At 41.1% G+C, this 17852-nt stretch overlaps 1 protein-coding gene across 1 annotated transcript in view; it reads right to left on the reverse strand.

Moving 5' to 3' along the window:
- Positions 1-1054: 1054 nt before the first annotated feature.
- Positions 1055-17852, reverse strand: part of GUCY1B1 (guanylate cyclase 1 soluble subunit beta 1) — a 52833-nt gene continuing 36035 nt past the window's right edge. Inside the window, exons 6-14 of the mRNA XM_048509277.1 lie at positions 16429-16659; positions 14029-14145; positions 13649-13782; positions 11405-11602; positions 7831-8068; positions 6777-6917; positions 6087-6241; positions 4796-4922; positions 1055-2533 (exon numbers count right to left, since the gene is read on the reverse strand). Coding sequence (XP_048365234.1) covers positions 2510-2533; positions 4796-4922; positions 6087-6241; positions 6777-6917; positions 7831-8068; positions 11405-11602; positions 13649-13782; positions 14029-14145; positions 16429-16659 — 1365 coding nt within the window. The 3' untranslated portion in view covers positions 1055-2509. The remainder of the gene's footprint in view (positions 2534-4795; positions 4923-6086; positions 6242-6776; positions 6918-7830; positions 8069-11404; positions 11603-13648; positions 13783-14028; positions 14146-16428; positions 16660-17852) is intronic.

The following is a 17852-nucleotide window of genomic DNA, read 5'->3' on the forward strand; positions in this document are numbered from 1 at the left end:
TTGTCCACACTTCATCTTTACTTCATCTTCAGATTTTTTGGGAGGCACAAATCTTTGGCTAATTTTCTTCATTTGTATGAGCTGGCTTTAATTGTTAGTTTATATTTTATATTGCTTTACTATATTGCGATTTTGTCCGGAAGATGCCTCAGACGTCCACGGCTAAGAAATGGGATATAATTTTTTTAACAGATGGTCAGGCTGACAGCATTAGATGTTAGCATGTAGACAACTAAAAAGTTGTTGAAACTGGAACAGAGGATTCCCTACCAAACACTAGAGGGCCATATTTATGCTTCACTTGGCAACTACTTCTACTTCTCCAGTGTTTATACAACCCATGCTATGAACATCACAAATCAGTCACTCAGATGGTGACATGATGATCCACAGAAAAGAATTGCATGTTGCTCTTGAAAATGCCATCTGAGTTTGTGATTAAAAAGTTGGTCCAGATAACGGGCAACACAGAGCTTCTGGGGAATAATCCCAAAGTACAAAGGGGAACAGGAACTCTGTGCCTCAAACGGTATTTGTATTCCTGTTCAAATAGTTTATTTTTAATTGATGATAAATCTTGTTGGCAGTGAGCATGAGCAAGGAGTCCCATGAAAGGCCCAAGGAGGAAATTTTATCCTCGATTAATAGCGACCAGTCAGAGGTCTGCAGGACTGTATTGTATTGGACCATTAACCAAAAAGTTAGATCTGTCAGGCAAGTGGGAAGTCTGCATACGTACACTGAATTTGATATCAAAATATGGCATACAAAATACATAAATAACAGAGACTCTATTCATAAGGTTGGGGATAATGTGTATTTATTATATGAGGTACAATATTAACATATTTTTTCACTGAAAATTTAAAAAGCAAACCTTTCAGAAATCACTGAGAAAAGTCCATAATTTAATTTTTTTCAAGTATACAATAACATACAACGTTTATACATATATTTTATGTGGATTATATATATATATATATGTATGTGTATATATATATATATATATATATACACACACACACACACACACACACACACACACACACACACTAGTTATGACAATATTTATACATAACATTTATCTGTACATATATATTTATACATGGACACACAGTGGTTTCCTAAAAATACAAAAGGGGTTAGTCATAACAATGAACTAATAAGACACATTATTTCGACAATTAATTTAAAACAAACTCATTAGTCTTGACAAATCTAGAGTTCAAGACATAATCAGAAGTTCATAAAATATGAATGTTTATATGGCAGTTGTACTGACACAAGTTGACACTGAGGGACACAAGATGAATCTGATTAATCAAGGTTTTAAATATAAATCAGATCTCCCCACATTTCACAAAATAAAAATTGAAAATGAGAACAAATTAAAAACTTTTCTTGGCATACCTCAGGCAGCTCTGTTTAAATGTGTGGGAAAGAAGGACTGCATCCTGCCTCCGGAGTCCATGCATTCATCCAAAGATTTGATCAAAGTGTTGCATGTGGCTCTTTATGTACAACTGGGAGCGGGGGGCGGGGAAGGAACAGCCCAGTCCGTACCACAAAACCTTTGACATCATCTCTATACAGCAGAACAGTGTCCAGAATAATGGAGAACATGTGTGTTTTCATAGGCTACAATGATCTGGGGATAAATCTGGTCAATCTTAACAATGAAAAATTGTGTCATATTCTGGCACTTAAACAGGGTTTACAAATGGACTTGTTTGGAACTATTCCCATCACAAACACCACAGCTCTCCCCCTCTTCAATAATATCATCATGCATGATATAAAAAACTGTCTCACAAAATATTATCATGACTCAGCATTACCACTATGCGATCAGACTTAGAACAGAAATTTGCACACATTTCCAAGTGGTACATAACATTACACAACCTACATTCTTTTCTGTGTAGAAAATGCATATGTTGCTTTCAGCAGACAGCCAACACATAGGAAAAGAGCAACTGACAGTGCATTGAAGCTAGCTTCTAGAACAAAATAATATATTTCACAATAGCAGACAGATGGATTAGTATAGTAAGTGGAAATCTGAATGCCAAATCACTCTCATAAAAATATAAAAGCTCTGAGCTCAGGAGTCTTTCCACTACTTGGAATTTCTTTTTTGTCCAGAAACCATTTGAGTCACACCACCATAAAAACTGTGATGATTAGTCACTAGAAAAGGCAAGGGGAAAACATGGTAGTATATACTACATAAACGTAGTTAGCTGGATCACATCTGAGTTCAGGTTGGATGATAGGGCAAGACCAAAGGAAAGATAAGTACAGAGATTTTACAACATCAAAAGCTGAATGAACAACAAGAAAAAAGCAGCCAGTAGAAGAAAATGCTACTATTGGGAGCATTTTCCATGAGCAAACAGGGGATGTACAGAATGTAGCAACAGCAGAAGCATCTAATTACTATCAGACTGAGTTAGTGGCAAGAAACGGTGTTCCACCCTGTGCGCTCTCTTCTTAGGCTTCTCTTGATTTAGTTAGCATCTTGTGTTACTCCCTTGAAGGCATGCAAGAAAAGTTTTGAAAAGTGAGAAGTTGGGCTTGTGGAAATCATAGGAAACAAGTTACATTCTTACATTAATGTATGATAAACAGCTGGTACAGTGCTCAGAAAGAATCTGTATGCATTTCTAACATCTTATATCACCCAGAGAAAGATCATTAAGAGACATGTTGGGAGGAGCTCATCGCCCGAACCTACTTAACCCCTATTCCTCACCAACCCAGGACTGGGCAGGCTTTTCATGAAATGGAGAGTCCAGGAAGATGGATTTATTAGGATGACAGTTTCTTAATTAATTGCATCACTTTTTAAGTTGGAAAGGGGGAAGAGCTCCCAACAGCATGAAATATCCTGACATAGAGTGACCAGTAAAAATAGGCTATGGGGACGTGCCTCATGGAGAGGTTACACACACAAAAAAACCTTTTCCCACAAAATACCCTTCATGTTTGGGGCTAGATAAACAGCTTCCTTCCCACGTCCCAAACCTCATCAATGAGCTAGAGAGTAACTGGACTGTAGAGACAAGCTGAAATTCAGGATTCAGAGAACAGGAAGCTCCTTCTCTAGTAGCAAATTTCAGTAGTCTCACACTATTGCACTGTGGTAAGAACTCCCTAAAATATTATACCTTCTGTGATTCCTTGTGGGCTAAACCAGCAGCAGTGCAGAATCAATACACAGTTCTCATTTCAGCCTATGAGGTCTGCACAGTTGGAAACTTTCCCCACCATGGGCTTGCTGGAAACATTTGTCACACGCAATTATAAAATATATGCTGCTAATTTAATGGCACCCAGTTCTGATTACTGGTCTCTGGCAGTAGCTCCTTTAAGCTTCTAGGAGAGGACCCCAGTGAAGCTTCGAGCCTCCTAGTCTGCCCAAGGGACCTCCACCCAACTAGCCTGATTCTGATTGGCTCATGTCTTGAGAGCCAGCATGGTGTAGTGGTTAAGAGCAGATGGACAATCTGGAATTTCCCACTCCTCCACATGAACGGTGGAATCTTACCTGGTGAACCAGATTTGTTCCCCCAATCCTACCTTCCCGCTGGGTGACCTTGGCCTAGTCACATTTTAGCTGCCTTCAGTCTCCTTACAGGAGAGAAAGGCGGGGCATAATTCCAAAATGTTCTTCTTCTTCATGGACCCTGGACTTGACTGCTACCGCCCAAAAGCTGCTGAGGGAGCCAGGTAACAACTCTCTCCCTCACTCTCAAGCCCCCTAGCAGCAAAAGCAGCCTCGGTGAGTTAAGCTGTTATTTCTGATTGCTGTCTCACTGGGCAAGGTGGGATATAACTTGCTGAAATTTATTGAAATGCATCCATCATGCACTGAATGATTAGGCATGGCTAATTTCCCTGTTTGCAATGATCTTTTGATTTATTCCTCACAAGGGTTATTTGTGCAATCCTTTTATCAATAAGTATAACTTAGCTTTGAAAATAACTGTTCACGGTTTACCCACTCACCTAGTCCCACTGTTTATAAGCTTTAGACTGAGTGAGGTCTATTTCTTCTTTTTAATGCAGAGCTCCCTTGCCCACATAAAAACTGCCACATATCTTCACTCAGACATGTGTGAGTCCCCCCAGACTTCATTATTTGGACCTTTGATAAAACTATAACTTTAAATCTGTTTGTTCACCCCAAACAGAAATATATTTCCCTATAATAATTTTTGTTGATTAACAAGCCACAATTATGGTGACCATTAGCACTGTGAAGTCAGTTACGTGAGCCAAAGAGTTTTCAGTATTACAGCTAGGACAATCAGGGAATTTAAATATGAAATTAAAGTGCTATTATCTTGAAAACTTTTTTTGAACAGCAAGTGTACCAACAGAAGCCCCTGAATGGGGGTCTGGGATTGAAAGATGGCAATAAGTGAACAGAAATCAGCAACAGAGACCTTTTCTGTGCTACAGCTAAGGATAGACAATGTATTATACCAGTTCTAATCTAGAAGGAAGGCAGAAAAGTGTGGTAAATATTTAAACACTTGGCACTCTCTCAAGGACATTTTGAAACACAAAAACCAGTTTCTAACAAACACATGAACACCAGGGACAAATAGCAGACATTAATCTGCTGTCAAGATAGCAAATATATTAAAGCAACAATGTTTTTTTTTTAATGGTTCATTCCTTCACGGGAACATTTTATTTTGCAAGTTAACACAGCTCTGATGGTTTGGGTTGTTTGTTCATATTTATGCCTTGCATTTTTTTAAACAGACCCTTGCATTAGTCATACCTCTGTCTCTGTGCACTTTCTGGACAAAAACCAAACTTGCATTGGTTCTTTTTTACCCTTCATTGAAATAGGACCTCTGTGTTCCAGATGGAATTGTGGATCTGAATTTTCAGGCGTCATAAGACATCTGCCATTAAAGATAACCATAAGGACACAGATATTGTTAAACTATTAACCATTCTACAACCATTTATCAAGAGCAGAACCCTGATCCTGAGGAAACTCCTGAATAATGAAGACATGTCAGAATAAATCAGCCTATGACAATACATACAGCATTTGAAAATGACTGTCTTCATTGCTCACAACAGAGATGAGCCTGAAAAAGGTAGAAGATGACACACAGACCCTTGATGGAATCAAAATAAGTCTATGTCTTAATTAAGCACAATTCCTTGGATTTGACATAGGGTACAGTTGACACCAACAGTCTGACTACAACTTCTATCCCATATCCACGTAATCTAGTCAGTTGCAAAAATATTAAGCAAAATAAAACTGTGAAGTTGTTATGAGGAAAGTATAAATCCTTGGGTCTATATGATTTCTAGATAAAATTTCTTCCTGGGTCTGTTAATTGGTTGATACCTATAGCCTACACCTAATAGCCTATGCCCAAATCAAAGAACACGGGACACGGGCACAATAAGGCACTGAGTGCAAGACTCCACATTAAGTCTTGTTTTATAGGGCAGGCCCAAGAAAAAAAGCCTGCCCAACCAATGCCAAGCTGACTAGACAGCAGGGAAATGTTGCAACTGGCAATAAGGGTGTGGCAGGCAAGAGTCAGCCATCCATCCAGTCAGCCATCCTTATTCTCCCACCCACATCAGGTACAAAAGATTAGATGGGTTGATGTGTATTTTCCAGGCTGTGGTCTGATTTTGGTTCTAACATTTTGCCTGCATCTAACATTTGGCATCTTCACAGGTATGTCACCTAACATGGCACAGAGAAACCTCGCCATGTCATACCCCTGAAGATTCCAGCCATAGATGCAGGCAAAATGTTAGGAGCAAAAACTACCAGACAATGGCCACATAGACTGGAAAATCCACAACATCCAGCTGATTCCAGCCATGAAAGCCTTCAACAATAGCTTACATGGGAGTTTGGCTTTCCTTGATAGGTTAATTACTTATAGTAATGTAGCTTGGTGGTGAACTTTCAGCCAAACTACTGAAATGAGTTGCCTGCCAACTGAATAAGCACCTTGTCCTCACATATAATTCAAAAACCTTTGCACAGAAATTCGTTGCATCAATCAGTACAGCTCAGTCTACATTCTCACCTGTAGGTATATTCAGAAACATTGATTTTCCCCTTTTCTCCAGTGGTTTCTGTTCGACTTGTTAGGTTAACAGTATTTCCAAAAAGGCAATAACGAGGCATCCTTTGGCCAATGACACCAGTAACCACTTCTCCTGTGTGAATGCCTATTGTGATCTTTTTTTTTACAATAGAAAAGAAAACAATGGAAAAGAAAACCTAAATGGGTTAAGGTTCATCGCTTTAATCACTATACTCAAGTTAATAAATCCCAAATCTTCTTAACCAGATAATTATCAGAACTCTGTCATAACAAGTATTCATAATTACTTAGGTTTGTTAAACAAATTGAGTCAGAACACTAAATCTAAACTAAACATAGAGGGTTTTACTTCAACTTTGAATGGAGTGACTGCATAGATTATGATGGCGGATACACCCCCAACACTCTTTTGAAAAAAACCTCTGCTCTTTCTGATGTCCAGACCGGCAATCTGTCCAGACCAGCAACTTGGGCAGCTACCTACAACAGAAGTTTGGAGAGGGCTGCACAGTAGCATTCTATAGCAAAACAATGGTCAATTCTGCACAGCACAAATGCTATATCTGGGGGATGTCTTTAAAAAAAGGTGACTTCTTAATTTTACTCCACACACGCAAAATATGCACATATACAAATTCCTTGAGAGATAATATACTGTCAATTACTAACCTGCACAGACTCTCCATCAACTTGAACCTGTCCAGCAATTTCCATCATATCCAGTGCCAAATGGCAGATAGAACGGGCATGATGAATGCATGGCTCTGGCAAGCCACTTACTGTCATGTACTTGTCTCCGACTGTTTCAACCTAACAAAATACAAAGGTGATAGTTATTCTACTGTAAAGAAGAAGCAAAATCATAGCAAATAAAAATGCATTTCAAAGCAATCTTCTTCAGGAGTAAAAGAATGTTGATCTATCTTCTGAGAGAATTAACTGAAACTGCTCACATGGGCCGTTTCCGCACGGCCCAAAAACGACGGCCTGGGGGCGGTAAAAACGCCGCTTCCCAGGTCAGCCGCTCAAGCACAGGCGTGTTTACCTGATTCATGCTTAAGGCCTTCCCCAGGGCGGCTGCGAGGTTGCCCTAAACAACAACCCTTTAAAGGGTTGTTGTTGGGGAAGATGCTGCAATTCTTCGCCTTCATTTCATGATGTCGCTACAAACAGCCGCCAGTTGGCCGTGAGTCTCGGCCATTACACTGTCCTCCGACCTCCAGGGGTCGGAGGGCAGCGTGGGCGGGGCTTCCACGGCCAGCAGGCGATGACGGCGACATCATGAGTGGGGCGGAGAAGGAAGCAGGCGTTCGCGTGGAGTCAGCCTCTCGGGCGGAGGTTTGCTTGGCCTGCTCGTTTAATACTTGCGCGCTTTTGTTTAACAGGCTTGTGCCCCCACGCTGGCAGAACTCTTGGCGGCGTGGGGGCGCATGGCGGCCGTGCGGAAACGGCCTCAGCTATTGGAAAACATTGTTATACAAACAGCATAAAATGAAGCTGGAAGCAGGAAAATGCACCCTACCAAAAAAGTGTATGTTGTCTAGAATGTTGCTGGCTTTACCTTGTTCCACAATAATGGTGGTATAATTCAATATTACTTCAGTTACGTATGGCATTATTCCTTATGGATGGGCCAGTCATAAAACATGAAAACTCTATGTATGACTCGCTTGATTGAACCACAGATTTTGAAGAAATTCAAAAATGGAAAATTTGAACGTACCTTATAAACAAAGGGGTTCTTCCGTGAATCAGTGAGAATATCAAATCTAGTGTAAATATCATTTAAAAGATTGACAATTTTCATGGCTCCTTCTCCAGATGCATGTTTGCTGCAGAAGGCATTGAATCCAACTATGCCACTAAAAAGTATGGTCACGTTATCATAACGCTTTGCTGGCACGGGGCGCTTGTGTCTCAGCTCATTGGCAACAGATGGAGGAAGGACTGAATACAGAAGCCTTCACAATATGGAAACGTATCAGCAATTGGGAGGGGGAGGGGAGTGAAAGAAAAGAGAAAGGTGAATTTTGATGTCAGTACAATTATCATATGTAATGTAAGTTTAAACAATATTTCTTTAATCAATTTATATCCTGGCTTTTCCCCCAACATGAACTCAAAGAAGCTTACATCATTCTCCTCCATTTTATCTTCACAACAACTCTGTGAAGTAGGTTAGGCTGAGCAAGTGTGACTTGTACCAGTGAGCTTCCATGCCACAAGAAGGGATTTGAACCTGGGTCTCCTAGATGCTCGTCCGACAACCACTACATTCTGTTTCACATAAAGATATTAGTAGACTATATATTCTTCCATCACAGAACAAAGCATGCCGGACCTTCTTTGTTGTAGAATGCTCTGCCTGGGTCATAGTGCCCACCTAGTTCTGCTCCCCCCCCCCATCTGTTTGAAAGTTGGAAAGTAAAAATACATTTTGGGATGTTCAATAATGCATAACGGTTTTTAGAAAGGTGGTGCATAAAAATGAATGATATATTCATTTGGGACTATATTCTAATGCGGAAGTATACAATTTTCTCAGCTGTTGCACATCAATTGACCAAACTAACATCTTTATGTGGAACAGAGTATACACCACACAGGCTCTCACAATTTTATTACAACATTCGCTTATTTAAGATGTTAATGATGGACTTTATAATCCTTAAATAGCAGGCACCACAATGTTTCCTAGAGTAAATGAAAGTTTAAAGTGTACCCACACTATAAAGGAAGCCACTGATGGCTATTAATGATAGGACATCTTGCAGGACACTGATTCATTTAAGAGGAACCTAGATTCAAAGTTATAGATGCACAGATTTTTTACAGATGTTCTGAATTAGCAGCTTTCCTATGTCTTTAATGATGTCCAAAAAGTATTTTGCAATTTTGATAACTAAGCCAGATAAACTTTTGCTACTCTGAAAGCCCAAATAATTATATAGTAAGGTTGGAAAAGATTAGTTGTGTGCTATTAAATCAACATTAGGATCCGCAAAACTAAACATAAAAGCTAATTAGACAGGAAAAGGAAATAAAGAAAACGATCAGAAACAGAGATAGTAATAAAAGTGGGAAGGAAATTCTTCATAGAATATACCATGAAGTCTTCCAGAATCCTGAGAGCATCAAAACATTTTACATAAATACTGAGTGACATAAAATATTTTTCTAGATAGGTGGATTATTTTAATTCATTGTTCCCTCATTTCCACAGAGCAATTTGTAATCATATTGTAATCATATTCAAATCATTCAAGACATTAAACCATCATCCCTACTGATTTCTAGCCTGCTAGAAAGTTTAGAACATAGAGTTCCTTTAGAACACAAAGAATTGGATCAAACTAACTGCTCTGTGGCTGAAAAAGGATCACATAGAAATCACCTCAGGATCATGACACCTATACGGACAAAAGCTTTTTGGAACAGATCCTGTATTATGAACAGAACTTTAGGGAGCTGTCAGAATCCAACCCATAATAGGGATTTCAACCACCACAATTAAATTCTGGCAACTCCCAATATTTTTGGGTGGTTCTTGCCTATTTTCAGCATTATTCCTGTGGCAAGTGTAATCAAAGAGGATTTAGTTTTTCATGCTTTACAAGAGTGGGACACACAGCAATTTATATTGTAAGGAATTTCCCCTTTTTGACACCCAGTTCTTTTCCTCTTGTCCTGCTCACTGCCCAGCCCTTCCATGTCACAGTCTCAGTACAGCCAAGTTCAGAACCTCTATCAATGCCAAAATTTCCAACAAATAATTATTTCCCAATATGCGTGCTGCAGACAAGTATCAGCTATGGTGTGTCAGACAGACGAAGGTCAAGGTGGGTAGCAGGCAAAGGTGTGATCAGGCAGTCAAAGATCAAGGCAGGCAGCAGGCAAAGGTGTAGTCAGACAGTCCAGAGTCAGGCAGACGGAAAGCAAATGCATAGTTTAGATCAATTGGCCATGCTGGCAGGGGTTGATGGGAATTGTAGTTCATGAACATCTGGAGAGCCACAGGTTGCAGACCCCTGGTTTAGATCAAGCAACCCCAAGAGTTCAAGCAGGCAGCCTGGCTCCACTCAGGGTCACCTGGTATTTGGCTGGAAGGATGCGGTTGTGGTGGAGAGGAGAGTGTCTGTCCTCTATTTTGAATCAACAAGGCTGAAGTGGGGGCTAGGAGGGCAGGTGGGGAAAGGCTGATAGGGACTAGTGGCATGGGGAGGAGTCCAATGTCAGATCCACCAAAACTGACCCACCCCCACGTTTGGGGGGGGGGATCTAGCATCTCCAGCCCAAACCTTGCCTCTGTAACCAATCATGTCATCTCATTGCAGGGGACAGCGCTTCCCTGATAAAGCAGCTAGAATGAAGAACAAAGATGTGGCTGCACAGACAAAATGGGACTGCTGCAGGATGCGCAGGAGCTGGACAAGATGGAGGCCCCACCAATCCACAGGATGAACCATCACCCAACACAAGCATTCAGCAGGCAGCCTTCAGGCTGCAGCTAATGCCTCATGTGCCATTGCCATTTTCCCCAATAGATGCTGCACCTATCGCAGTTTGCAAAGCTGAGGGACCAGGTTCTTTGTGGCTGCATCCAGTATGTCAAGGAGTGCTACAGTCTGTTCTGCAAGACACTGCAGCTGCTGCACAACAGGCAGCATGCCAAGAATCCATGGACCAGAGCTGGCTAGTAGGTGACCAAGACAAGGCAGTGGTTTGGAGACTGGGTAATCCCTCAACAAAGTCTCCTTACATTCAATTGCTATATCCTCATGTCTCTTTTAAGAAAAGGGAGAGGGACTGGAGGAATGGAGTTAGGGGTGGGGATAACAGGAAAAGTACTGGTAGGTGGCAGGCTGCTTGAGGGGGCATGCAGCAAGCACTCCACAGCTGTGTGGGAGGCACCCCCAACACCACAGGGATTATGTGCACCTCCACCAACTGGAAATTCCCTAGGGAGGGGATCTGCAATCAGGTATCAAGGGCCCACCCATGGTAGGTGGGGAGATGGCAGGGCATCCTCCACTGGCAGGGAATCCCAGTGAGACCATGGCCCCTCACAACAGTGCCAGAAGGGCAAATGAGATGGCTGCCCCAACCCCTGGGCAATTTGGCAATATGGGGAGGTACATGGTGGCATGCCCCCATGGCACCTGGAAGTCAGTCCCTTCTGTTCCCCCCATTGATACACCACTGTTTTCCAGTGCAGGACAGCAAAAACATTCCATTGCTTTAAAATCACTTCCTCATTAGAACTACTCTATAATATTGCTTCTTATTTGGAGGCTTACGTGTCTGTCTTTTTCTTCTCATCTTCCAACGCTCTTAATGTGTGCTGAAGCCTGTCTGTTAGTATTTCCAACTCTTGGGTCAGCTTGTATTCCTCTCTGAATTGCTCTCCCAGAAGTACTAAGTCGCGGGTAGCATCATGTAATGGAATATCACTCAGGTACAGCCCTCTTCTGGTTAAGTCATCCAAATTCATCACACTGCAGTACAGAGTAGTCAAAGCAATAGTTTTATCTCAAACAGGCATTAAAAACATGTTAACTGTATTTTAAATTGGCAAACAGAAACAATGTTTTTGTAGCTGATACAGTATAGAGTTGTCTGATCTGTTGACGTAGGAGACCCCTACATTGAATCCATACAGCTTCATCCCACATCATGAAGGCCACTATAATATAGTGAGCTATCACTGTGTTTTCTGCTAACAAATAATGAGGAATGTGGGTGGACAGAAAAGTGGGAAGACCTAAAGGCCGTTTCTGCACAGCCAATTATACCGTTGTGCCGTCAGTGTTGGCAATGCTGCAGCAATGGAGTGTTCGCATGGGTGGACGCTCTGTGGACAAATAGTGCATCGGCTGAACCGCAGCATTTTGAACAGCTGCACTTTGCAAATGGCATTCTTTTTTTTCCAGGGTAGACGTCACGGGTGTTTGGCACCAGGATTGGCCAGGATTGGGCCACCATTGTGGGGGTTGGGCTCTGCAGCACCGATTCCTGGCGGGCGCTTCACACGGCACCAGCTGCGGAGCGGCATTGTTGAAAAGACTCGATCGTTGAGTGATTTTCAAATACACTGTTGTGGGGCTGCTGGAGTGTTGCTGCTTCACTGCAGCATTGTTTCTGCAGCAGCAGCTGTGCAAACTCTTCACTCATAACACTGTTTTTACAGTCGTTTTACCAGCTTTTTGGGCCTGTGTGGAAACGGCCAAAGTGAAATGAAGTTGTGCCGCAAACTCTGCAATATCCTACCACTCTGTGTGCAGAAGATGAAGTTCTCCTACATTCCTTTCCATTGCTGCAGCTCATTCTGGCCCCTGGAGAGCCCAGTCTGGTGGTTGCAGGACTCATAGCTGTGCAGGTTGGGGACCTGGAGTGAGGAGGGATAAGGAATTGAAACTGCTCTTCCTTCTTGTTCGATATGCATAACTCCACTGAGGGGAGGAGGCAATTCCATTCCTTTTCTGCTGCCTGTTGACTCTCATGGGTGTTTCTCTGGGCAGATCCTGCAACCTTGGCAGTGATTTATCTGGGAATGAGAGGGGATTGCAGCAAGGAAGGAACATGGAAAAACACCATGTGCCTTCTGTGAATGACTGGGTAGTATTAAGGAAAAGGAAGAAAAGAAACACAGTATGATAAAAGCGGCCGTGACTCACTGCGGCCGCCATTGCTGCTGGGGAAGGGACAGCCTCCTGTTGGTTGCCGCCTTCCCAGCAGCCTCGCAAGCTTCATCCCTCGCAAGGCTTCTGTTTCTCTCGGGCGCCCAGCAGTGACGCTGGGCACTCTGACGTCACCGGGGAGGAGGGCCGGGAGGCCTATATGAGGCCGGGCCCAGCTTAGCCTCCTCCCCATTTGCCAGAGCACGCGAGTCTCCCACCCTCCCCTCCCCGTTTGTTTGTTAATGCATGTTTGTTTTGTTACAGGATTGGCAGGTTGCGCATGGGGGACTGATCTTTAGTTTGGGTCAGCGAGTGAAATACCCGCTTTATTGGAACCTCCTTATGAGATTTGGGGTGGAGCAAGCCAAGGGTTAACCTGCCCAGACGTGGGCTTATATGGCTTGCGCCCCTGGCAGCAGTGGAGTCTTCGGGAAGTGGCAACCGCCCATCTGGAATCTCACAGCTGCTCCAGCGTGCGTTCATTTTTCATCAGCAGGCGTGCTGTGGAAAAATTTAGGTGTCTGGGGGACAGCACTCGGGCTGCCCAGCACACAGATCAGACCCCTATGCTGCGCCATACGCTTTGTTTTTGCTTGAACCAATTTTGTAAAATAAAATGGCTATGGTCAATTTTTTCCACACAATAAAAGTATTTTGTACTCTTTTATTTAGTAAAGCTAGGAGGATTTTAGCTACTTACCTCAAGCAGCAAAACCTCATCTTTTCTGTAACTACAAGTTTCTCCCTCAGTGGGCTTAAACTATTATGGCAACAAAATGTCTTCTATGAAATGTTTAGTCCAAAATCACAATATTCATTTTGGTAACAATGTAACTGTCACATATACAGAATTTATTTGATTACCTTGGAGAACAAAGGAAGAGAATACTATCTGCTTCAGGTAAATAGATCATTTGACCCTTAAGGCGTAAGCAGCTAATTTCAGTACCAGTTAATTCATCTTCACACTCCAGCTTTTCCACATCCAGCAGCCCTTCCTTAAAAAGAGAAAGGTCATAACTACAACTTTAAATGTGATAAACCTTCTTGTAGCCACAATCCACTTTACCATTATCTATAGTAAAATGTGTGTTTCATTTCAGTTTTTTTCCTTTCTGGGCACAAATAGAAATACCTCAAAAATTCAGTAAAGAAATAATTCCAGTGTTTTGTAACTCTATTGTCCATCCAAGTACAGCATGATTGCTAACTGAAAAATAGCAATTAGATCACATTTAGATTACCTTGCTCCGCAATACAAAGACCGTATTGATATGTGAGAGGATTCCATGAAAACTTATATCAATATGAGGCCGAACCAAAGAAAATACTGACAAGAGATTGCAGTATCCTGGTTGGAGCTGAAACATGAACAGAGAAATTTTACTTTAAAGGCCTACAATTATATAACAACTAACATCACAGCTTCGCATAGATAGACAAAAATGCTTCCGTTGGGACTTATTAATACACAACCACCATCAATTCATAATTTTAACTATAGATAAAATGTTGATTGCAAAAAGCTAGAAGGCATACTAAATATATAAATCTGAGATGCAAAATAGTTGGTTAACTGCATAATTATCTAAGCTGAGACTGTCCAATTGACTTATGAAAAATTTAAAAAAATTGACTTATAAAAATATAAAAAATAAACTTGGTGGCCAAGTTTGCAGATGATACCAAATTATGTACAGTGGTGAGAACCACAAAGGATTGCGAAGAGCCCAAGTGGACCTTGATAAATTAGGTGAGTGGGCTAAGAAATGGCAAATGCAGTTCAATGTAGCAAAATGCAAAGTGATGCACATAGGGGCAAAAAATCTAAACTTCACATACAAGCTACAAGGGTCAGTGCTATCAGTCACAGACCAGGAAAGGGATTTGGGCGTCTTAGTTGATAGTTCCATGGGAATGTCAACTCAATGCATGGCAGCTGTGAAAAAGGCAAACTCTATACTGGGGATAATTAGGAAAGGAGTTGATAATAAAACTGCAAAGATTGTCATGCCCTTATATAAAGCAGTGGTGTGACCGCACTTGGAGTACTGTGTCCAGTTCTGGTCGCCGCATCTCAAAAAGGATATTGAGGAGATAGAAAAAGTGCAGAGAAGGGCAACAAGGATGATTGAGGGACTGGAGCACCTTCCCTATGAGGAGAGGTTGCAGCGTTTGGGACTCTTTAGTTTGGAGAGGAGACGTCTGAGGGGGGATATGATTGAAGTCTATAAAATTATGCATGGGGTAGAAAATGTTGACAGAGAGAAATTTTTCTCTCTTTCTCACAATACTAGAACCAGGGGGCATACATTGAAAATGCTGGGGGGAAGAATTAGGACTAATAAAAGGAAACACTTCTTCAAGCAACGTGTGATTGGTGTTTGGAATATGCTGCCACAGGAGGTGGTGATGGCCACTAACCTGGATAGCTTTAAAAAGGGCTTGGACAGATTTATGGAGGAGAAGTTGATTTATGGCTACCAATCTTGATCCTCTTTGATCTGAGATTGCAAATGCCTTAACAGACCAGGTGATCGGGAGCAACAGCACAGAAGGCCATTGCTTTCACATCCTGAATGTGAGCTCCCAAAGGCACCTGGTGGGCCACTGCGAGTAGCAGAGAGTTGGACTAGATGGACTCTGGTCTGATCCAGCTGGCTTGTTCTTATGTTCTTACCATTTTTTAAAAAATCAGAAACCATTTTATGATATTTCGCCCTGAGAGTTAGATCTGAATATTGACTGGCATAATTGTGCAATATTTTTGTAAGTTCTACACTTTTAAAAATTGTTATACCTAGTAATATAAAGTTGTTAAGAATTATTATGATAATGAAGTAAATATGTATCATTATTTTTTGTAGTAATTTTGTAGATGGGTAAAGCAGCAGTAAAGTCCATTGAGGGGAGAAATGCTTGCATGCTTCCCATTTTCTAGAGTCCATTGCATTTTCCTATGCAATGGGCTTTACTGCTAGTAAGGCAATACAAAAAAGAGTAGTGACAGGGTATCTTATGCATCATGGCCAATGGCCAGGAGGCTGTGACTATATATGGTTGGTTCTACCTCTTACATGTAGGCTTTTTACTGCTTACCATCACACACTACGGGATCAGTTGGTCTCTCTAAAGTCAAGCAGGATTTGTGTGTGTGCATGTGTGTATGTGTATACTGCCATCAAATAAGCAGTGATGGGAACTTGTTTTTGTTGTTGTTCTGCTTGCTCCATATGGAATTATCAGAATCTAGCTAAATTTAATTAAACCTGATCCTTTGTGAATGGAGAGGCCAAGTGAACCCATGTCCCATGAGAGGAGGGGGGATTAGATGTACCTCTTGGCCCAGGTTGTACACGGACAAGGAAACTTAAGACATGACAACAATGCTGGACTGAATTTTGGACCAGGATGGAATATGAATTTACCACTTTGTGCACATCAATCACAAAAAATGCCTAGTTTAACTCATATTTTTTTTCATCTGTCTTCATTCAGAGTGTGAGGAAAAGACTACCAGAAGAGAAACAAACATAAGTAAAATGATATAAAAGGAATTCTTGTGAGCTTTTGCAGACCATATACTACAGAGCAAAAAAGTAACATTTGAGTAGGATGAGAGACAAAGAAAAATTGCATCTCACCTGTGGAAGGACTCTATATATTGCATTGCCACACTGGGTGACAACAAGATCTCTGTCAAATATAATATGAAAAGGAAAAGCCTTGCAAAAAGTATAAGGACTGATGCGAGACTCTTGGGTACCATTCTCTTCAAATCTGTCCAGGTCCTCATAAAAATCCTCTTCTTTAGACTCTTTCTCTTCAATTAAAAACTGAATGTGATCACATTCTTCATTTCTTTGTTGAACCACCTACATACAATAAAGAACAGATGGTAAACGGTTTTTAGCCTCCGTTATTCACATTATAGTAGTTATTTTACTTCAGAAAACAAAGATTGTCACATTTACTTGCACATTTTGCCACTGGATTTGAAATCAAGGATCAGACTCAACTGAATCCGAATTGCTGGGTCCCTGTGCAGTACTAGGCCTGCCCAAATACCCCAATGCTGTGATGTCGTTCTTCTGTCTGCTATTCCTTGCTTTCTTCAGAGTAAGGTTCTGGTTTCCTTCTACTCCATGTTATCTTTACAATCACCTATGAAATAGGCTATGTCATCTAGTGAACTTCATGGCTGAGTGGGGATTGGAATCCCACATCACTTTACTCCCATATGACATTCTAATTACAGCATCCCATGGACTCTTCTGTCCATAACTAATCCTAATAATGAGATTCTTACCTCTTGAGGTTAGCTGTGGTCATTATTGACCCTTTTTTAATATGTTGCAGAACTAAGATTAAATTGACTTATGAAAAATAAAGAAGCCAACATTTTTTAAAAAATCAGAAACCATTTTATGATATTTCGTCCTGAGAGTTAGATCTGAATATTGACTGGCATAATTGTGCAACATTTTTGTAAGTTCTACACCAATGATGCCATTTTATCATGTGCCCAATAAAGAACGATTCTCACAGTTAAGAATGTAAAGGAACACTACCAATATCATAATTAAAATGCAATTCACAAGTTTGGATAAGGTGGCGAAAAATAAAGGCATAGCAAATAAAAACAACTTTACACCACACTGTTTTATCCACCCACCCACTTGTGTAAAATACTCTGGCTTGCACTGATTTCCATTCTGGCCACAAGTGACTATACAACACCATAGGAACTGACTACTGGAACAGCTATTTTGTGGACTGCAAGGAACTGCAGATACTGGTGGCAGAAAAACAGTGATTGCCATCATTCACTAGAAAATCTTACTGCTCTTGTGCAAACAAATTATTTTGATCCCAATCAATATTGTTCTTATTGCTATGATTATTGTATTGTTGCTGCGAGTGCAAACAGTAGCCTTGGGCTCTTTGAAATTAACAAACAAACCTGTTCCAAAAGTCACTGAAGAATCAGAATTAACCATGGTTTCCTGTTTTTTACTAAGATAGTCTAAGTAATTTAAGATCATGGCATTCAGTACAAGTCAATTCA

This window comes from Sphaerodactylus townsendi, linkage group LG10 (genome assembly GCF_021028975.2).
Source record: "Sphaerodactylus townsendi isolate TG3544 linkage group LG10, MPM_Stown_v2.3, whole genome shotgun sequence".
Classification (NCBI taxonomy): Eukaryota; Metazoa; Chordata; class Lepidosauria; order Squamata; family Sphaerodactylidae; genus Sphaerodactylus; species Sphaerodactylus townsendi.